The sequence below is a fragment of the Mesitornis unicolor genome, unplaced genomic scaffold (assembly GCF_000695765.1).
Source record: "Mesitornis unicolor isolate BGI_N332 unplaced genomic scaffold, ASM69576v1 scaffold28523, whole genome shotgun sequence".
NCBI classification, from domain to species: domain Eukaryota; kingdom Metazoa; phylum Chordata; class Aves; order Mesitornithiformes; family Mesitornithidae; genus Mesitornis; species Mesitornis unicolor.
In genome coordinates, this window is record NW_010173084.1 from 34,122 (window position 1) to 57,266 (window position 23,145).

General features: G+C 37.9%; 1 protein-coding gene across 1 annotated transcript in view; it reads left to right on the top strand.

Annotated features, from left to right (window-relative positions):
* The window catches only part of PPFIBP2 (PTPRF interacting protein, binding protein 2 (liprin beta 2)), an 84,774-nt gene that overhangs the window by 13,461 nt on the left and 48,168 nt on the right, over positions 1–23,145 (top strand). Inside the window, exons 2-3 of the mRNA XM_010180605.1 lie at positions 763–977; positions 21,633–21,722. Coding sequence (XP_010178907.1) covers positions 763–977; positions 21,633–21,722 — 305 coding nt within the window. The remainder of the gene's footprint in view (positions 1–762; positions 978–21,632; positions 21,723–23,145) is intronic.

Below are 23,145 nucleotides of genomic sequence, written 5' to 3' on the forward strand. Positions count from 1 at the left end.
AAAAAGGGATATTGGATGAAATCAAGGTTTGAAATTCAGGACTGAGAAAAGAAAAGTCATGTTAGAGTGCATCTCATTGAAACACAGGGTATTAAGACAAAGAAATTTGGAGATACTAGAATTTGTATTATTTATAATTCTTCCCTCAAGTTGTTGCTGTGCTTATTGTTCTTGAGAAAATAATACTGGTGCTGGAGGGCTAACAGGTGGTGTAATTTTGAGACGTTTTTGTAATTTAGAGAACTATCAAAGTTTTATTAGTCATTTTTATTGCTAACTTTTTAGGTTTTGTTCTCAGTGGGCCGGTTTTAAACCTGCTGAAGGTCACGTATTTTTCTAGGTCTGGTAACATGATCTATTTTCATCGAAGTTTCTTGTCAAAGCGCTGCATCAATCTTTCTTACATTGCTTGACACTGCTCTGTGTGAGGCCTTCCAACTATGTAGCTGAGAAGTTAGTGACATCTTATGGTAACCATGGAAAATTGCAGGTGATTTGTGCGAAGGTTTGGGCGTTTGTAATTTAATGGACATTGCAAATATTCTTTAGGTCAAGATTCTTTCAGTGTGCTTGTTACCTACCTCTCACATTTAATTCTCCAGTGTTCATTGTTTATCTAGAGACTAACTCAAGTATTTCTAAGCCTGAAATACTGATACATGTCAGCATGTGAAGTCTGTGTTGTAGTGTGTAGTACCTATATATTTGTCACTTAGAAAACAATTATAACATTATTGTCTCTCCTGGTTTTACTTGGTTTAGGTACGAAGACAGCTACAGAGTATGCTAATGGTGGTTATGATATTGTGTCACCTGCTCCATCAGTATACTTGGGCACGTTTCAAATTTTGCATCTCCTGGAAGATCTAAAGATGGCGTTGGAAATGCTAGAGGATCCTCAAGAGAAAGAAGCCTTGCGCAATCAAATTCCAGGGGCCACTGCAGTGTGTATACGGGAGTGGTTTGTAGAGAATCTGGTGAGCAGTCGTTTATGGCTTTTCTATTTTGTTTGCAAACAGCATTGATTGGGTTATTTTTATAATAACTGATATCTACTTAGAGAACTGCAGGCAATGTTTAATTTGGATTTATAGTATTAGGTATTGAATCCACATCCTCAAGGCAGCTCTTACTGAATTCCTCTCTAGCAGAAATTTTTCGAAGCTTTGTAATAGCTAGAAGATATTTTTAATGCATAAAAGATATAATTTTTCAGAGTTGTTCACAGTAAAGTTGGCCCTGAACCACCAAGCTGAAGAGTTTGAATCTGCTGGTCTGGGTTTTGGCCTTCTGTTGCAGAGGTATTAAATTAGCTTTTCAGTTCTGCAAGGTAGGTAACACTTGATGTGTTGACTTCTCATATTTATCTATATATGTGTATCTCTTCTTTTTCATGGGAAACTAGCCAAAACAGAAGCCACAGTTCCCTCTTAGAGTTGCAGTCTAATGATGTCCTAAAAGTCTTTCTAGTGCATCAGAAGTTGTATTCATTGATAAAGCAATTGGGCAATCTGGGTTCAGAACCAACAGAACAGGAGAGCTGGTGGTATAGAGTATCTCTAGTGCAGTAGGTTGACATCACTGTTTTAAAAGTATTTTTCACTGTTCCATATTGATGAATTCTGCACTTCTTTTAAAGTCATGCATAGGGAGGGTACTGCATAGTTGCTGTAAGTGTTATTTGAAAATTAGTATCATAGAATGGTTTGAGTTGGAAGGGACCTTTAAAGATCATCTGGTCCAACCTCCCTGCTGTGGGTAGGGAACCTCTCCCTAGACCAGGTTGCTCAAAGCCGTGAAGTAGTAATCTATGTACTTGTAGACCTTTTTTATATCTTAAAAATTGCAAATATCTTGTAAGTATGCACTCAGCTTCCATGGACTTCAAATTCGGAACAGCTTTTTCCACAGACAGGCAGCAGTTTCACCTGGAAATTGCAAAGAAATCTGATTAAATTCAGCTCGGTTTAGTGAAATGGAGTATGTATTTCATAGTTATGTCCCATACTGAAACTTCCTTGATTCCAGCCCAGAGTTGTGAAACGTGATACTTGATATGTGAAAAAGGATAGTCAAGGTAGTAAGCTATAGAGAATTAGAACTCTGTATCTCAATGAATCCGTTCTCATTTGAAGCCTCAGTGAAGGTTGTTAATCATTAATCTATGAAATGTTGGAGTGTCATTAAAAAAACCCTGTTCAATTCCCATGGTTTAAACACATCAGGATTGAAGCCGTTTTCTGATTTATTAAAGGTATGATCAACTAGAAATCAGTGAACTATATATTTAAGATCAACATCAGCAATATAACAGATAAATCGGAGTACTAGATGCTTAAGAAATGTTAAGGAACACCTACAGATTTCTAAATGCAGTTCTATAATTCCAAGAAGTTAAAATCACACGGACATGCACGTTCACAGTTACACACATTCCCACTCTCACAGCCTGTGTTGGTTCCCCTGTTCACACACATCTCCTAATGGACATGGGGGTGCTTTAGCTTTTCTGTGTACCTGTGGAGCTCACTTCAGTCTGCTAACCCCTGCGCTGGTGAGCGAGCGCCCCACGGGTTCACACAGGCACACCTGAGGTGTGGGTCCCCAAGTGTTACAGCTGGTAACTATCAGGTAAAATGTCCTGACGTAGAAAATGCCAGATGCTCTCAAGTGGAATTTGCTACAAAGTCTTTTGTAAGCAGTTTCTTTAAAGTGTAGACTGGTAATTCAGTACAGAGTTTTGGAATATATTTTAATTGTTATATTCAACTGAAATGTTACATAAAACAATGTTTGCTATCAGTAGCAATAGTTGAATTGTAACAAACTTTGGAGTGGATGGTGAACAGATGCTTTTGAGGTTTTTTTTAGAGCTATTATAGGTCAGATTGGAGGAGGATTTTCTTTTGTGGGTTATTAATTCCACATCTGCTTATTTTTGGGGTCCGTGTGCCTTCCTTTAAAGCTGGAGGCTACTCTAGCATGTATTGAATAAGCCACTGGTTTTAGAGACTATAGCAACTGCTTTGTTTCTAACATTATACAAGAATAGATGAGGTAAAAAATATTCCCAGTTTATCCTGACTAGGAATACATTAGAAAATAAAGATACAAAAAGCAATCTGACACTTATATTAAAAGCAGATGAGCATGCTCCTTTCAAGAAAAGTGTTATTTTCTTCACTTAAATGCATGTTTGAAAATTGTATTAAAAATCATTGCTGCTGCCATGCTTGATCAAGAATACAAACAATGTGCCTCATGGAAATAATTTGAATTTCTGTTTTGCTACTACCCTATATTGGCTTTTGAGGGAAACCACAGAAAGGGGAGTTGGAAAGATGGCTCAAGAGTAGTTCCTGCTGGATAGCATCAAACAACAGCATTTAACAGATAGCATTTTCTTTCAAGCGGAAGTGTGGAATAGAAGTCCTAATTATTTTCTTGTGTGCTTCTTGTGCATTAGTGATCATGGTAACCTAATGCAGCTCTGAAAGCTCTCTGGGGCAGGGCATGGCTGTCTCCACTAGTTCTGTTTGTGCCACACAGCAATGGTTGGGATTGCAGGTTAGAGGACAGAAAGGGACTGAACCTTCTTTTCATTCTTTGGTTTTAGTGAAGTATCACCTAGAAACTACAGCTCAATTGTACTGGAATGGGAAAAATAACTTCTGCAGAAAATTGTCCCTCGGACGTTTAACTCAAGTAGCTTTGCAGCTTTGGTAATTGCCACTTAGTGTGCTGAACTACACCTAGTCCTTAAATAAATAAGGCTGTGGAGTTTTGCCTTTTGGTAAGCTTTGAGGCACACTGACTTATTGCTGATCACTCAGGAAGCTTCTGTGATGATCAGAGATGTGATAGGTGGTCTCATTAGAGTCTTGCCTTCCTTCAGTTCCTTAGTACCAAACTATGGAACTTATCAGACGTGAGCTATCTCCAAGTTGTGATTTGTGGTTTGTTCAGATTTATTTTTTTTTAAATTTTTAAACAATTGCAACTGTTACTTTCTTTAGTCTGTCTGCAGTAGGTGTGAACACCAAAAATGTGGGAACATTTAAATATGCGTAGAGTGTGAAAATTTTAGACATCATGTTTTATAGTTGATACTGCCTCGCTTACTTCCTCTTTTGAAAGCATCTGCTTTGTTCTTTTTTAATGGAATTGGTAGTAATTTGGTGGAGTTGGATTTTGTGCTTATCATCTACAGTCTCCAGAGGAAGAGGCACACCATTTGTGGAACTAAAGATGTGCTCTTCCAAAAGGCTCCTTTTTGTGTTTCTGTGGTGTGGGACCTGTGAACTTATCAGGTTCTTGAGTGCAGTATTAACTGGGCACAGTAAAGGTGCTGCCACTGCTTGGAGATAGATGGAATAGGTTTGACAAAGGCAGTGCTGAATAGAAAGATTATGACTGTATATCACAGAATGATGTGAATTTAAAAGAATTTTGTGTGTACTATCAATGCTTCTTGTTAAATATTTTAGTATTGCTAGTGACCACATGAGGTATCACAAAGCAGGTAGTAATTTCAGCATTAAAAATTAACTGCTGCAGTAACTGACTGACTCGGTGAGCTGTGTGAGAATGTATTTAGTTTCAGTTTCATAACTCTTAATGAACTTCTACACTGTTAATTCTTTTATTTATTACTATTATTATTCTGTACATCTTTATGTAATCCTTTTCTGAGTAAAGAGGAACCCTAATGTTTTTACAGTCATCCTAAAATTATTTTAAGCGTGAGTGAAAACCTCATTTCCAGGATCGCAAAACATGATATGCCTTCCAGTGGAAACATTTATATTTAAAGCAAGCCTCTTCACCATGTAGCTTTGTATACTGACCCTTAAAATGCTGATTTTCAAAAACTCATTAGTATTTTCCTGACTGTTTTTTTCTCAGAAGCCTAATTCTGAAAAATCTTTCTAAATGCTCTAAATTTGAGGAAAGAGGAAGGGGAGAAGAGCAGAAGAAATAGCAGAGGAATGTGTGGTACAGGCAATTTGTTAAAATAATGTTATTTGCCTTATGATCCATGCTGTACTTTGTCTCATTTCATGCTCTGTGTTTTTGTAGTGGTAAAACCAGACTTTTTAGCAGAAACAGGATAAATTTCTTAGTCTCAATTCCCATTTGGTCATGATAAATGTTCAGAAGAAATTGTTTACACTGTGTTAAAATCAAGGAATTTTTTTCCCCAGTGCCTTCACAGGGATTTGAATTAAAACAGTAAACACCAGTTCAAAGTTCTGATCTGATGAAGTCTGTGAAGTTTTGACATTACTTCAAAGTTTTCTTTGAAACATGTGTTAAAGTGCTCTGCTGAAGCATAATCACTGGTCTCTTTATTTCACTTTTTTCTGAGATTCATTTTACAGAGTCATCTGTCCAGAACAGAGGGAGTAAATGACTGCAATACAGGGCACTTAAATATACTTGAAAAAATCCTTTGATAAAAGTATCGGTGGGATTTTTGAACAACAGCTGAGTGGGAATAGAATATATATTCTGAGCAGTACCAGTTAAAGCCAGTGTATTTAGCTGCTGGTAGATTTGACTGTGAGACTCAACTGTTGAAAGACACGATGGAGCTATATATAGCTGAATGTTCCCATTGCCAAGTGGTATTAGCACATGTTAAATTGAAAATGGACCAGGAGAGCCTGCTTGGGACAGTGTAGAAATGCCGTCATGCCATAAGCATTCACGTTTATTTTTACCAGCTTGAAACATTAGATGGATGTGTTTTCTGAGCAATAGTCAGAGTTGAAAGTTGTTTGATCCAGGCCTCTGCTGTGCTGCAGCTCCTTGTGAATGAGTTAATGATGCAAGGAAGCCCTGAACTAAAGAACTGGTCCTTTCAGAGTTCCTTAAGCATATTAGAGCAATTCACGGCACAAAAGAGACAGCAGAGAAGCGTCCTTCATATGTGCAGCTATTTATGAATGCTGGAAAGTGCCTTGGAGCCAGTGGAAAGAGGGTGTACACAGTTTGCATGGACTTTTTCTAAACCAGGTCTAATTTTCTTACTGTTCTGTGCTCTGTCTGGGAGTCAACACTATCATCTCTGAATGTGACTGCTCACTGTAGCAGCTGTCGGTAGAGGCAGGAAAGTCTTCTCTGTGCGAAGTACTCATGGAAGCTTAAAAAAGCATTGCAGTGAGTAAGGCTGATTTAGGTCTTTTTCTTGAAGTGATATGGTGAGATTAGCTTTTTGCATTTTTCTTTCACCCTTGTAATGGTCAGTAATGCTTAAACAGAGACACCTTTAAACTAAATTACCAGAAGTGATTAAGCAGAATTGCCTTACTTGGGCTTGCAGTGCCCATGGTAGAAGGGTGATATTCCTGTTATAATAGCAGGGCCTGTATTTTTATGTGAAGTTTTCTGAGATTTCAAGGTAGTCTACTGGCGAGTTGTGCAGTATAGCCCTTGGGGTAATCTTTACCTACATGGACTTTCCACACCTTGATACCATCAGAGGAAATAGAGGACTACTCTATAGGAAGCTGTGATTCTATACAGAAATTGAATGCTAGCCTTCAAAAGAATTAGTATGATTTATTCAGTTCCATTTATCTAAGACTCAACTGTTGGCTTCAGTGCCTTCCTTTGCACTAAGTGGCTGAGTATCACATTAGTTCATCTTTCCTTTTGTGTCTGATGCTATGCGTGGTGTCCCTTTTTCATGTCACATTACGATCTGTCACTAGAATTTCCAGCTGCATTGCTTTTCACTGATTTAAATATGATAACACCATATAAATTTAACGAACAATATGTAGATGTAAGTGCTGTGAAGTATCTGCTTTTTTAGGTGTAGCTGGCTAGAGGAAACATCAGAAAATGTTTTCCGTAAAGTTTAAACAGAGAGATTGGTAAGAGAGAAAGATTTCAGTAAACAGTGATGCTAAGAGATAAGGTATAAAAGTCATGGAAAGAAGTTGAGGGGGAAATTTTTCTTTTTGAAGGTGCTGTATTGATTAGGAAGTATTACTTGAATGTTAGAGGAAGGGCATAAGTTTGAAATATTTCTGTATTCAGATTTCACAAAACTTGGGTAGGTTGACCTATCTCATTGGCTACATGTTATCAGCAATGAGAAACATAGCAATAATATAATTCACAATAAAATTACTTTGTTCTCTGTTGGAGTAGTACGCTAGCAATTGTGGTAAACAGTCCTGTATTTAGTGAAAATGCAACTAAGTATATTTTCAGGTCTTGTGAGCTTTCAAGAATGGAAACAAGTTGTACTTATTTTAGACATAGTATACAGCATGCTGCTCTTCTTCAAAAGTAGATAAACGTGCTTTATTTTTATGAAATTATGAAATACTTAGAAGAAAATAATGAATATTTGTATATTGTTTAGCAGAAATAAGGACTTGTGAAGGCTTATTCTGGTTTAGGTTTTTTTCCAATTTTTTTACTGTTTATTATACTGAGACGAGGCAAAATGTTACCTGGTAATGTCATTGAAGTATGTGCAAATATTTGGTAAGTATTGCAGTTCAAATGTTTCATTTACTGATTTACTGCGTATTTAGTAATTTCGGCAGTGTTTTTAAACCTTTCAGATTGAAAAGTAAACCTGAATTATTGTAATATGTTGTGTTGTAGAATATAAATATATTACTTTAAATATTTTCTTCACATACCAGTATACTCTTTTCTTGCCTATAGGAACGAAGAGGGAGTGTCCACAGTGATTTTGTTGTTCTGTTAGGTAGAAAACATTTTTTAATTTTTATGCAGAAACACAGTACTCAAGTTTCTTACAATCTACATTTTCTTCTAAGTAAGTTTCATGCAAAAAGTTACAGCTCTTCAAGAGCTTGGGCTGGAAAAAGTATTTCAGTATATGGCAAGGAATGTTTGAAACTGCCAAGAATGTGCAAATGTCTGTGAGTGAATTAATAGACGGTAACTTTATCTAAGTATTGGTAATACATTCTTTATGCAAGCCAAAGGAAGAGAACTAGTTATTACTTGAGCAATAACCAGAAAAGAAAAGTAGTGCTAGAGATATGTGATATCATGCAGCCTGCAGATGGGACTGACTCCAAAGATGTCAGCACCTGTTTGAAGTATTAGCTTCCCCCCAGATATGCAATAAGGGTGAGGGTTAACCATGCTGGCTTGGTTGTGGCCATCTAAGGCTGATCATTTCAGAAATACAGATTTTAATCAAAGAACGAAGCAATTTGGGTTGAGTGCATTTTATGCTGGGAAAGGATTATTTGTTCATGTATCTACATAACATTATTTCTAGTCTGTTTCCTAAGATACGTGTTTATTTTTTTAAATTACCACAAGTAAAGCAAATGTGCTCATATACAGAATGCAGTAATTTTTTTTTCTTCTGTTCCAAGAGTTTCACCTTTCTCTGTCACTTAGGCATTATCAGTTAGCCACGTTTAAGACTGTAAGACAAATTACCTTGCTGGAAATGCTTCATCTGTATTTCTGAAGCCATTCCTCACCATGTGAAAATAATTTTTTCCTCAGTTGTCTTCTGCTCAAATGGCCTGAATTTCTTTTTACACAAGTATTCCTGTGCAGGTGTATTCTCATATTCTCTCTGTCTTTCTTCACTCTGAAGCTCTTGCATTTTTCTGCTGCATGAGAATGACAGATGTGTAAATTGGCATGCTGAGGAGATTTTTCCCTTTTAAAATCTGGTCCTAATCCCTTTGTTTCCAAAGCAGCCCAGACACTAGGATTGGGAAGAGTAATAGAAGTAGGCAAAGTTGATACTAGTTCCTGAGAATGAGTATATTGCTGTTGCATGTCCATACTCAGCTGGACTCTTCATGAGGCTGGGAAGATGCATAGTTGGTAAGTCCAGTTCGTGGCCTGAAAGGCCAAGTGTATGCTCTTGTAGTGTTTTCAAAGGCTGATGAGTTTTGAAACCAAAATCATCTACAAGTTATTGCTGAAAAGGAAGAGGGGTGCTGTGCTCCAGGGACCTGGGCCTGATGGAAGCTGCAGAACTTCTGGTCTGCATCCTTGCCCTCTAACCTCCCAGGCAATGCAGTGCCAATACACGAATGCTATTGACAGTTTGCATCCGTGCTGCTTTGAAAGATCACAAAAAAACCTGTGTTTTAGTGCAAATTTAACTGAATAAAAAGTAAAATTGCTAAAATGACAGTAATAAGTATCACTTTATAATGTTCATAGAGCCTCAGCTGGGCGGCAGAAAGAGGGACCGTGGTGGAAAAGCAAACTACTCTGTGCTTCCTCAGCTCCAGTGTTGGTAGAAGGGGGGATGCAACAGACAAGAGTCCACTTCCTTCCACAGTTCTAAGAGAATCTGTGGATGTTTTCTTGCCTCTTCACAGGTCTTGAATGAAGGGACATGAGAAGTGTAACTGATCTTTTTTAAGCATTCTGTAACTCTCCATTTCAAAGCTGTTACAGCATGTCTGTTTACTATTTGAAACACTTAAAATCTTGTTTGAAGTATTTGACATTCTGACTAGTAGAGTAATGGGTTGCTTAGCTGAGTGGTTTTTATGGGTTATGTATCAGCAGACGTTCATGTGGCTAGCACCTTTGGTGTTCTGCAAATTGTGTTTTTAGTGCTATCAGCAGTGGCAGTAGACAGAATTTTTTTTCGGAAGTACAGAATTGGCAAATAAATCCTAATGGGTTTTCCTACAGCTTGTGAAGCATGTAAACTTGATCAATTTAAAACCTTTTAGTGCCCTATATTACATTTCAATTGCCATAACTTGTGTTTTCATTTATTTTTTGAGACAGTGCTGGAGAAAAACAGTTTGGGTGGGGGTAAGGGAGCAATAGCTACACTTGAGGGTGGTAGCACTGCAGTGGTAGTGTGGAGTTTTTGATTTTTAGTTCTCCATTGAACTAGAAGTTAGTGCTCAGTGAAAAACTACACACAGACATGGATTTCCTAAAAATAAGAAAAAAAAATACAGTGGTAACTCGATGAAGCAATCCTCAGATTGCAACATATTTTCCTTATTTTCACACTGCCCACAGAAACTAACCTGCTTTTCCAGTGAAACGGCAAAGTACTCTGAGCAAATCTGGGGCCATTGATTTGCACTCAGTTGGTGTCTGAGACTTTTTCAGGCCAAAGCTCAAACAGGACGTAAAGTTCCGCGTGCAGGTGACAGGCTGAAAGGGAACATGTGACTGTCTGGAATGTGTGCTGTCAACATTCGGGGCTGATAAGGCGCAGAAAATTCAGACACGTTAACCTTTTAATCAGGAAGAATGACTAACAGGATTGAGAGGCCTTTGCATGAAATCCAGGACAAATGACAAGGCAGAAATAAGGTATGTTTGTAATTTTTAATACTTTCAAGGGAAGAAATGGATACTCACCTAGCTGCAGATGGTACACTGAGGCACAAATACATGTAGTAATATAGTTTTCCTGTAGTTTTTAAAAATTAAAACCAAAATCATTGAGACATTATGTGCAGTGGAATGTTTTGAGAGATGTTTCCCCCTTTGTAAGTAAGCCTGAGAGTCTTGAAGCCTGTGCTTTGAAGTGGATGAAATGTGGAACTTAAAGCTCCATGGTGGTGGTGCTATGGTGCTACATGCAATACTTTGAGATAAAGTTTGATGTCTCTGCTGTTCTCCATAACTAGTTTTCTGGAGGAAAATGTCTTGAGCTGTAGCAAGTTTTTAGTGTCAAGAGAACCCCTATTCAGTTTTCAGTTTGTCACCCATGACAGAGGCTGTCTCAGGTACAGAGATGTACTATACTAAGTGCATCTGATTTTATTTATTTTTTTTAATATATGGACAATTGACAATGTACTAAGGCTTTTGCTAGCTGGTGTTAGCTATTCAAGAAATAACTGCTCTCATCAACTTTAAAAAAACCCTTTCTATGTACTGAGTGACCCCAAGTCCACTTCAGATCTGCCTTGTGACATGGTTCACTTTTGGAAACTGACAGTTCTTTTATCTTGTCACACATACTGGTGATTTTAGGTATCCAAGCTTCTTTAGAAGACTTGTAGCACTAACTTTCTAAAACCCATTCTTATTTTTCTTGTCCTGTGATTTAAAGTAACAGCGGGTAATAAGTACATCAAGAAAGCTGGAAGTCCAGACTTATGTCCTTCTCTCTTACATTGTGTCATGAAAGATTCTAAAAAGAGGTCTGTCTGGCAGAAAGGATCGAGAATGTTTGAAATAATAAAAGCCCACATCCCTTGCAGGAACACCTTCCTGTATCTGTGGCTTCTATAGTTTGCAGTGTGGGTCGATGGCTAAGTGAGGCAGGTCCCTGAAAGAACTGCTCTTCAGGGCTTTATACAGCGTCAGACTTCGAGTTCTTTGTATAAATCATTAGTATGATGGGCAGCTTTGACACTGACTCTTCCAAATTGCTGATTTACTGTGCCTTAAACGCAGGAGTGAGTTTGGCTGTAGAAACTGAAGAAAATGGGGAGATAAGTAAATGTTCAGAAATGATCACAAAAATCCTATGGGACAGCTGCGTTTTGGTCTTCATGGGCATTGCCCAAGCAGTTGTCCTTGAGTGTGGAACAATCAGTTGCCCAGTTTAAGGCCAAAGTCACTTTTAACTAGTGGGAGATACAGCATTGGAAACTGGAACCTATCGGGAAAAGTAGAACTTAATCATAACTACTGTGTGGAGGCACTAGAGGACACCGCAGTAACAGGCAATGCTTCTAAACTTCACTTCTTGCCAGAGCATTGCATTGCATATGCATTTATCTTGGTGTTGCAAGCTTGAAAAGTTGCCATTCAGCTTCAACAGAAGCAGACAAAAATCTTAGAAGAGTATCATCATCTTCTGTTAAGATGGAAAATTGCCTCTTTGGCAACAGCAGTATTTATGGGATAATTAACTTATCCACAGGATCGTCCTTGAATTCCTCCTCTTTTACAATGTCTTTTGACATGACAAGCAAGTAATTCAAAGAGCATAACTTATTTTTAGGTTTAGTCTGAGCCTGAAATAAACTGAGAAGACTGAGTAGTGTTACGATAAACAGGGAGTAAAACAGAGACAGGAAATAGGGGGTCTTTGGTAATGAGTTCCAGCCACTCTTGAAACAGAAAGCCAGAGAAGGCATTACTTGAAAATAGTTTCTCAGTGACAGCTTAATAACTTTTAGCTTGTTATTCAACATTAAAAGGGAACAGTTTCTGCAGATTTATGCTATTCTTGAAAGATCCTTTTTAAAAGATCATTTAACAAGTTATATTTTTGACGTTTTTAGAGTGACATTGTTCTTGTTGCTAACCGATCTGCTGTTTAAAAAAACCAGATGTTTGGGGGAGAGTCTGAAGTTTATACAGTTGTGTGTTGTATATACGTCTGTGAGAAGCATTTGGGATAAGGCTGGGGGACACGCGTTGAAGATTTTAGAAGCTGAGGGTTGAAAGGGGAAGAAGTCACAGCTCTATCCTGTAGAACAAAGCAGTGTGCTCGCTTCCAAAAGTTTCTTTTAACCCTGGGAATGTGACTGCTGAGATGGGCCCAAAGCATGGATGGTGAGATTGATATTTACAAGCACTTCACGTGGCTAAAGAGGGTAAGTGATTTGCTGGGCTTTGTTTTCTCTTTGTAAATGCACTTTAGCAAATCTTCATCAGAATTCTCAGCTTCGGGAAGGGAAATGTATTGAGTGCCTCAGACAGAAAATACTGTAAGTTTCTTCATGAGAACTTAATTAAAGACATTTCTTCATGTAGGAAGAGGAGGCTCGGGGGGGGGGGGGGGGCAGAATAAGCTGTCTTTGTCTTTAAAAATGAAACTCTGGGATCAAACTTTGAACAAATGGCAATAGATTCCAGCAAGTGCCTGTGCTTTCCTGAAATTGTAATACAACAAAGCAAATCCTGCGTGGGAATGGATAGCATAAAAGCAGAATATGTTGTTTATTATGTTGTGCTTTAAAATAAAAAAAATATTTGCCCTAGTTCTTCACTTCATCCGTTCTTCATCAGGGTGATTTTATGAGACCTTTTAGGATGCCTTTGTTTTGGATAAAGATGGTGGTCCTTTTTTCCTGTGCATATTACTCTGATAAAACTGTTTTTTTAAAAAGAAGGTGCTATTAAAATCCTAATTTTTTGATGAACTGTCTGAACATGAATTAACTGCATGAGATAGTTTTTGTCTTACTAGAACAGAAAAAAAATGTGGGTTTGTGCAGTTGTCTCATCACCTTGAATTTATCACTTCGTTTTTGTCAGCTTTTAGATTTTTTTTTTTTAGATTCTCAGTGTTTTTCAGTATTTGAAAAATCCATGAATGGGAGTTGAACAGATACTTCAAAGTATACTGGCTTTTTAATTACAATATTAATTTAATTGTGTGTCAGGTAAGCAGCATATTCTCTCATTATACTTTTAAAATCTATTTTAACCTGTGAGTACTTTTCTTGCAAATTCTATGCTGCTTGTTTATGTTTGTGCTTCTGTATGGCACTGGATTAAAACCACACATGTATACACATGCACATGCGCTCTATTTTTTACTGGCTGTGTAAACATAAAATGTAGGCAAATACTTATATGAAATGTGATTGGGAACTTTAATTAATTTAATAGTTTCTTGAATGAATGTAAAATATTAATTATATAATATCAGGCTTTGATAAAAGCTTGAGAATCTTGAATTTAATTTACAAAACATTTACATCGGGTTCTGGAAACTTTTAAATTTCTGGAGTGTGACATGGTAGCAATTGGGATAGTGAAGGAGAAAAGACAACAGGAAGTGGAGTTGGTAACATTATACTATTAGCTTAACCTGTGCTCTGTGCAGTTAAATCTAAGTAACTCTTTAGTTGTTTTTGAGATCACATATTAATTTGTTATTTAAATGAGATTTTGAATATGGTATGTCTGCCACCCCTGTTTCCTGGTTTAAATTTCATTTCTAAAAATATAGGTTTGCTAACAAAAGGCTACGATGTGCTGTTATCAGGTTTTGTGGCATTCAGAATGTACTGAGGACAATAACATAATGCGAAAGTGCTCAAGAAATAGTTTCAATGAAGAAAGTCTCACACTGAAAAGTTCACAAATTTGGAGGGGTTAACCCAGGGTATCTTTAGGATGATTTTCAAGTACTGTGTTGAGAAAGGATACTGTGTTCAAGAGAGGACAGGCCTTTACAGAAATCAATAACGTCATCACTGTTGTCACATGTAATTCCTTTAATGTAGGGTACATAAAGGAGAATATCAATACTGCTGCTTTTCCTTGCAAGCTCTTTAAGGGGGTGAACACATGTTGGGGAAGGGAAGAGAACTTAAAATGCTCTTGCAGTGTTCCCAGGAGAACTTAAGCAGTCTGCCCTCAAATTCCTTTGACAAGTGATTTAAAAAGCGGGGGAAAAAAAAGTTGAAACAATGCAAGTTGCTTATTTAATTCTCATGTTCAAGAATCCTAATATCACATGTCTGGCATTGACTGTGATAGCATATAAAGATTTCAGGCCCTGCAATCATATACTGTTGTTCTTTGGCTCAGAATGAAAGTATGAGTACCCTCCAGAGTAACAAATGGCACTTAACAGAGAGTAACTGCAACAGCCTTCCATAAACCCCTGATGATATGCCAGAGCTGGCTCAGATTTCATCATTACCAGAAAGCACTTCAGAGACCAGGATCAGTTTTGATGTTGCAGTTGGTTGGCTAAGCTAGATTTGCACAGTATCTGAGGCTTGGACTGGTTTAGGGCAGGAAACAAATAGAAAAATCACAAGATCCAGGCAGGCAAAATGGCAGATACAGCTGCTATTTTCAGATGCTTGGAACAGAGGGTCTGGTTTTAAGCAGCAGTCTTGCAACGTAACGCGTATAGTAGCATCATGCAACAGCAGCAGGGACAAGCAATATTTAGACCAAATTGTAATAAAGTGTCACCACACTTCAGCCTTTTCCATTGGACTTTCTTGTTAAAATGACCTCTGACAAATGCAGTGCCAAGAATGGCATGGACAGAGCGGGCAGCAAAATTTAAGAGCAGATAGACAGAGCAAAATAACAATCTAGCCTTGACTCAGGCACATTTAATGTGTTTTCCTTTGTTTACTGTTTTTTTTCTCCATGTTACACTTGTTTCTGCCTTTGGCCAGTAATAAAAATTATTAGTGTGCAGCAGAATTATTTCTTACAAGAGAGAGAACTTTCTCTGATAATATCTTGCCTAATATCAGAAAGACAAAACTCTGCAATAAGCACAGCTATACTGTCCCTCATGGCATGTGGTACTGTGATGGCAACTTCATCTGACTGAGAGGCTGAATCTGAGGGAGGCATGGAGTAGCGCCATGGTTTCATTCACGTTATAGGAGTTTGTAACAAGGCAGATATCAAGGGAATTATTAAGGGAGGAATTATTAAGGATATGGAAAAGGTCTTGTGTATTTACAATGTACTTTTAACATTATGAGAACCATGTTGCTGCCTTAGCTGTAAAGTAGTTGGTGGGCAGTTTGTGGGAAGCACTTTGCAGATGTTGGTTTCTTTCACAGGACCTAAGCATAAATGTGTCACTGTTAGAAGTTTCTGTTCCAAGCTAAGGAACCTGAGACACCTCACACTACAGGAAGCTGAAATTGTGTCACCTTTAGCAAACTTTCTTTGGTTCTCCCGAGGGATTTCTGTTAGAGGGTTCATGTACAATTTCACCTGTTGTCCTGTTGCTTTATTCTTATCTTTCCATCTGGCCTTAATTGGAACTCACCATTCTGAAAAAAAATGGCACAACCCCCATTTTGGTACATAGGGGCATAACCACAAATTATTAACAAGCGTCACAAACATAAATGCGAATGTTTACTACAAATGGTATTATGTGCTCTCTAAGGACATTGGAAGTTAACTCAGCTATTGAACTGCAGTGGATGGAGTGTAACAAAATGGAAAGTCTCTTGCGTCTGGAAAACTTTGTACAGTGGTAAGATATCTTGTTTTGAAAGAGAGATGTCTTCGTATGAAGTGGAGGTGTCTGATGACTCTTGTAGAATGCTTTAGATTTCTCTTTTGAACTGCATACAGCACAGAGCTGATGGCTGACCTAAAATAGGTATACATTATTCTTTATGCTTTGCTTTCCTTTCTTCTGGACACTATTCATAGCCTGTACTAGCAAGAGGAGGAGCAATCAAATCCATGCTATAGCCATTAAGCTCATGATATTGAAGGTGAATCTTACAACTTCTGTAAGGATATCTTCCTTTAAGTAATGTAACTCTCTGGAGGAGAAAACAGATGTTAATATTAGGAAGAAATTATCCAGATAAAATATAAATATTTGGTCAAAATTCTTTTATTTTAAGGACTACAAAAATTTGCTTAGATCTGTCTTTAATTTGACTATGTGCTGTTAGCTTTTTCAAAGTGACTGTCACTTTAACTTAACCAACAAGGCATGACAGCAAATAGAAAATCCGGTTATTGCTTTATTAATTGCCTTCAGATGAAAGGCAAGAATTACAGATCCAGAAATCATGTTCCAGCCTTGCCCTCCTTCTTGGGTACACTGAGTGAATGTACGTATATTCAGATGGGTGTGTATCTGAGGTAGTGTTGACATGCCAAGAGATTAAATTTGTATTACGTCCATAGTTAGATGCCAAAATAAAAATGTTTACTGAGTAGGCTACTCACTCATCACTATGCAATAGCAACTACTGTGACTCATAACGCCAGTTCTGCTGACCCAAAAAAGTAATAAAGAAATGAAAGGCCCACACTCTTCTAAATATTATCAACTCCAAATCAACTGGAAAAAAATCTATCGTGTATATCTTTTTGTACTGAAATACTATGACCTGCGTGCCGCTAGTAGTGTGCAGGAGAACTGACTGGGTGAACTCTGCTTGCCGTACTCCTTGTTTTCTGCTTTAAACTGCAACAAAAGACAATGCATCGAGTATGTCTTTAATCTTCCCCAGTAATGCAAGTATTATAGTTGCCACAGGCATCTTATTCAATGATCAGTGGAACTGAAGGTGATTCACGTGACTGACTAAGAAGAGAGGAGGGTTATGACATAATCTGTCTTCTAAGAGACGGGTGACTTGTTGAAGAAGCTTACAAATCACCACTCGAACTGACTGCCAGGTTTCTTTTCCCAGTTCCTCCCCCTCCACAGCCTGTGGTATTAGTGACAAATTTCAGTGTAACAGCTTGCTGATCAACTTCAGAAGTTGGTATTTTTTGTTTTAAAATTAGCTGTGTCGGAGATTCTTTGAGATGAAACTGAAACAGCATGCATGAGGAGAACATGAACTGCCCTCTATTCAATATCATTATCTTGCATTGCACTTGCTTTAAGGGGCTTACTTTTACAGCCTACCAAGATTCATCTAGAAGTTCTGATACAGAAACTTCTGAACAGAACATCTGTACAGAAGGGCTAGACAATGGTTGCTGCTCTGTTCTGACAATACGCTGTATTCTGAATTTTCCTAGTAAAATAATATGCAAGAAAACGTAACAGTCCACTCTAACCAGTCTCTGAGAAGACTGTTGAAAATTAAGACAGCTAACCGAGTTGATCAAACATTTATTCTCTTCCTTGCTGTACTCTTTTATATTTTTCCTGTTTATCTCAGTTTAAAATAAAGACTGTTGAATCATACTCTGAAGTCTGATTTTTTGTGTGTGTGTCATATTCTGGAGGAATGTCTAAGCCTTTTTCTTGGCAAAGGACTCTGTAATGACTTGAGCATGATATTTAGGCAGATTCCAGCAGCTACCAGTATTATGTCTGAGTTAGAGTAGAAAGCATATTCCAGAGAGAGATCTGGAAAGTGAAGATGAAGAAGCTGAAGCAGATGACAGAATGCATAAGTCTTTTTTCTAGAATGGAGGAAAACAGTTGATTTGGAATTGCTTGTGGAAACATTTGATGTTAATATCTGATGGGCATTAACCTATATTAAAAATCACTATGGAGACTGGTGCTTCAAGACATTGCTTTGCAGCTCCCTTAGGCAAAATATTTATGGTAAAACATTGACTCTTCATCTGCAGTGGTACTACCATCAACATAGTTTCAGCCACCTTACCTTAGCATATCTTTCCTTCTACTTTGTTATCGTGTATATCAAACTTTTTTACATGTTTTATGCAATTTCTCTCTTCTTTCTTTATAAGAAATATAATTAATGTATTTAGCTTATAATTTGTGAAGCCCAGATAATGATTTTTGGGCTTTAAGGCTGCATCTTCTGAAATAACGTCTTTGTGAAAAATCTTGGTGATTCAGCCATTTGGTCATGTGGTTACTCAAATCTAGTGTTTATTGTTTATGAGCTCTTACACCAACTCAAGTGGCCTGCAGTCTCATGACTAGTGTTACAGGTCCTATATTCAGTTGCTGATGATACGTGTGATATCTAACTGTACTTGCTCTGTTCTCCGTACTGACTTTCACAACTGCAGAATGCACTCCAATCATCCGCATATGGCCTTGGTTCATATTACATTGTTTTATCTCGTCTTTATACATGCCACATAGATTTCCCAAGTCTTGAACAACTGCTGTGTGTCAGTCAGCCACTTTTATTTAGCAGGTCATTTTCTGTCTACTGTACTTATCTGAGCACTGTCTGGCTGACTGTTGGCAGGGTTGATTTCTCCCCCTCCCCTTTCTGTTCCCATGGGTGTGATTCACTAGGTTTTACATGGGTATTGAGTATTGGACTTCCAGCAGAGGATATTTCATAGTCACTCAGTGCGAGAGACATCAGAAGCTATACATTTGATAAATGTGAGTGTAGTAAAGTGTCTTATTTGTGATTTGATGTTGAACTAATTCTTAATTACTGATTTTATAAAATGTTGAACTCTGTTTTGCATTCATGACAGATTGGTTATGTAAAAATGTGATGGGAGTAGTTTAACTCACTGTGTCTGTAAGACCAGGGAGGAGTGGTTGCACAAGTGGTTACAGGTATGTCTTAAATGTAGCATAGGAAAACAGCAAATGACAGCAGTAGAAAATGTGCAAAATCTACCTGAATAGATGATCTTCTTTAGGGGAGTGGAGCATCTCCCTTATGAGGAGCAGCTGAGGGAGCTGGGTCTCTTTAGTTTGCAGAAGAGGAGACTGAGGGGAGACATCATTAATGTTTATGAATATATAAAGGGTGAGTGTCACGAGGATGGAGCCAGGCTCTTCTCGCTGACAAACAATGATAAGACAAGGGGTAACGGACACAAACTGGAACACAGGAAGTTCCACTTAAATTTGAGAAGAAACTTCTTCTCAGTGAGGGTAACAGAGCACTGGACCAGGCTGCCCAGAGAGGTTGTGGAGTCTCCTTCTCTGGAGACATTCAAAACCCGCCTGGACGCCTTCCTGTGTAACCTCATCTGGGTGTTCCTGCTCCGGCAGGGGGATTGGACTAGATGATCTTTTGAGGTCCCTTCTAATCCCTAACGTTCTGTGATTCTGTGATTCTTTGATCTTCACCACTAGCTTTTGTCATTAAGAGATTCTTTTCCTGCCCAGCAGTGTGCTGTTGTTCCCTGAATACTTGATGTTCTAGGTGCAGAGAAGTCTCCCTTACAATTGTGTGTGAGCCAGAGACATACTGGGGAAGGTCTGTGGGCTCTCCAGTGAGAAAACTCATTTAATGATAGGTAATGAAGTCTTAACCCTAATGGAAACCTAGCCATCAACACTGAAGATTTTGACTTCTAAAGTACAGCATGAGACTTTGCTCTGCAAGTGGAATAATGCCAGCAGAACGGCTGGCAGTATGATTGAGGATACACAGCTGAGGTCAAAGGATTACTATTAGGGAGAAATACAGAAATGCATGGTATTTATTTATGAGGGTTCCTTATTTTCATTATAATACTACAAAAATTAATAAGGAATGACCTTTAAGACCATACAGACTGACTGACCAACTTTTAATGCAAAGGGCCTAACTGAAGATGCATGTTATATAAACTCAACGGGAGGTTTTGTGGTGGGGGGGTGGTACTTTTTAATAAAAGGAGAAGGCTTGAAAAAATTACATTGACACATTAGGAAAGATGGACAGAGATGTTAGGACACAGAAATTCTAAAAAATTAAAACTAGTTAGGAGAAGAGGATAGAGTGAAGTCACCATTCCTTTAAAGGCATTATGTACTTACACTGTGGGCAAGCTTCATATAGGTGCCACTGTAAAACTTATTAATATGTCTGAGACTTCTCTTTGTATATAAGTTATGCACTCAAATGTGCATATTTAGAGCCATTTCTGTGAGGTTTTTAATCTTAGTTGGACCCACTAGAAACTGGTCAAAAGCTATTAAGAGAAGTGTATTTTGAGCAGTTAACATAACCTTCTTTTGACAAGGAATGCTGGTAAGTGAGGTGTGGAGGTGTGTTCTGTTCTTCAGTGCTCTTGTTGATCCTGTAAAACAGGGAATAAGGACTAAGCTTAGTGAATGTGTAGGTGATTCTGGTTAGAGAGGCCTTGCAGTTCAGTTCCTCTCAGCTCATGAAGATACCACACTTATATTTGGTTCAGCACTTTATGGCTTGAAAAGTGTCTTGGTTGAATAAATATTTGATTTCTTGATTTGCATTAATTAGCACCATGTTTATTTTCATCATCTGTTTTGCATTTAGACCTGTAGAGCTCAGTGAAGATTAAGCAGCTGTGAATATACTTAATATTTTTTAAAAAAAGTCCTATTCACAAATGTTCGGTTGTAAAGAAAGGACAGTTGGGAAGAAGGATTATAGTTGCACTGGTGCCATTGTACAAGCAACTATAAATGAGCTGTCAGCTGCAGATTAGTATAGCTGAAGGGAACTCAGTGAAGTTGGGCTCTTGTGTTAGCTGAAAAGCCAGCCAGGTGTTTTATTCCCTGGCAGAAATGCATTGTCTGCAACGAAGCTGGGAAATGCACCACCAAGGGCTCACATTACTTTCGATGCTTTAAGCAAACAGCTCCGTTCCTACAGTTACACAATTTTTCGTATGCAGGATGAAGCCATGGGACTCAGAACCTTTTTTAAATAGATCTGCAGATATTTTTTTTTTCAGTTGTGGTGTTTCTCTCTGAAGTATTCAAATTCGTAAGAAATGGAGAAAATAGAGCATGTTTTGGAAGGGCTTGCTCCTTAGAGCCACTTAGAAATCCATAAGTGATTACATAGCTGGAGTAGATCTTGTTAAGAATTTGATAATTTAAATAATTTGTTAAGTGCTAATACGAATTTATACTTTTCTTCCAGAAATTTCTGGAATAGTGTAATACGTATGGGAAATTTTGCCATTTAAAAACACACACTAAGATTCTTTGACTTTGGCAAAAGACTACTGAGACCAGATATTTCAAATTAAATGGTTTTTGTTTTGATAAAACGGTACTTCCTAGTGAAATGATAATTTGTTAGAAAATACCAAATCTATTCCTATACCATCCTTGATTGCTGGAAATAAGAAAGTATTCAAAATCCAGCTAAAAAAAGGTACATACGAAATGTTTAATGCATATGAAATAAACAGTTTGGTCTGTAGGCATATTCTGCATGTTTTTTTGTATTATAACAACCACTCCAGATATGCATTTTTTTATTAACTATTGCTTGAAACAGTAAAAATTCTTATAGCACCTTTTTTCCCCCCAGTCACAGGTGAATCATCATTCATCTAATAATGAAACGTATCAAGAAAGACTGGCACGATTAGAAGGTGACAAAGAGTCGCTCATACTGCAGGTAAGCCTTAGAGACCACATTTTCTACAGAGCTGATGTTCCGTGAATAAAAGCTGATGTGACGGTACTTTCTGATACACAGCGTTAGTGGATCACCAAATGTAACTGATACTGAATCAGAAATTAATTTACAATTTGCATAATCCATCTGATTGGTTTCCTGTTGGGGTAACTGTGTAGAGGAGAGGGGAGTAACAACAGTAGGAAGGAGAAGAATGACAAAGGAAAAAAAAGACCAACCTGAAATAATGCTGTAGAGCCCCATGCTGTGGCAGTGGTTTTCATTCTCGGGTTGCTAGGTTGTACCAGTTCATTTTCTAGGTTCTGTGGGCCACCATTTTTAATAACTGGAAGACTGGCACGGTGATGCAGCTGATATTTTTCCTGCTTGTGTACTGTACCACATATTGTACAACCTAAAATAAAAAAAAACTTGATTGGTTTTTTTCCTGGATATTTTCACTATTACTAAAGGGTACATTACATGGGTTTTAAAACTTAAGCTGGAGATTCTTTAAATGGTCTTTGCATATCATTTCTCTTTATGCTTACAAACGCATATTATAAACATATATATTTACATCAAACAAAACCTAACTATACTGGGTGGGTGTTCTCCCTACTTTCAGTCCCTAGTTTCTGCAAGCATGTTTTATCTTGTATGTTCTGTTCACACTTGCGCTAGTTTACTGAGCAGGATTCTCACTGCTGTTGTTAAACAAACAACAAAAGGTTTGTGAGACATATGCTTAGGCTCAGTTGCATTTTTTCATTATTCTTAAGCTAAAATTACTATTACCAAATGTGGAAAAAGAATTAAAAATCCTGAATGAAAAAACCCAAACTTTCTGGTTGGTATTTGTTTCAAGTGTGTGCTGCAAATTTCTTTTTCTGAGAGGGAATCAGGTCAGGGGAGGCAACATCACAACTGATATTTATTAGAACACCTTTTATTAATCAGGTGGCTACTAACTGTAAAATCTTGATCCGGTTAATAATTGCAAACAGTTTTTCACACAGTACATTCACTTCTCACATAGTTCACTCTCACACAAGCAACTCAGAACTGGAGCCACAATTAGGAGGCCAAACCCAGCTGTTTACTCAGCAGCAGAGGGTTGTACTGATCCACCTGTGGCTTTGTCCCTGCAGGCCTCCTTTGTTCCATCACATGTGTGTAGTCCTGTAACCTTTGTCTGCCTATAGCAGCCACTGTCATCTTGGATGTGGTTCATGCCATACAGACGGTTGTTGATGGTCACGCATGCTGGTGGGCTTGTACAGATTTGGCAGAATCTTGGTGTGCAAAGTGTATCAGGTTTTGTGGATTTAACAGGGTCACTGGTGTTCAGCGCTCGTAGGTTCCTGAAGGCTGTTCAAGGCTGCCTCTCGTACATAAGTATGTACTTATCATTTTCCTGCTG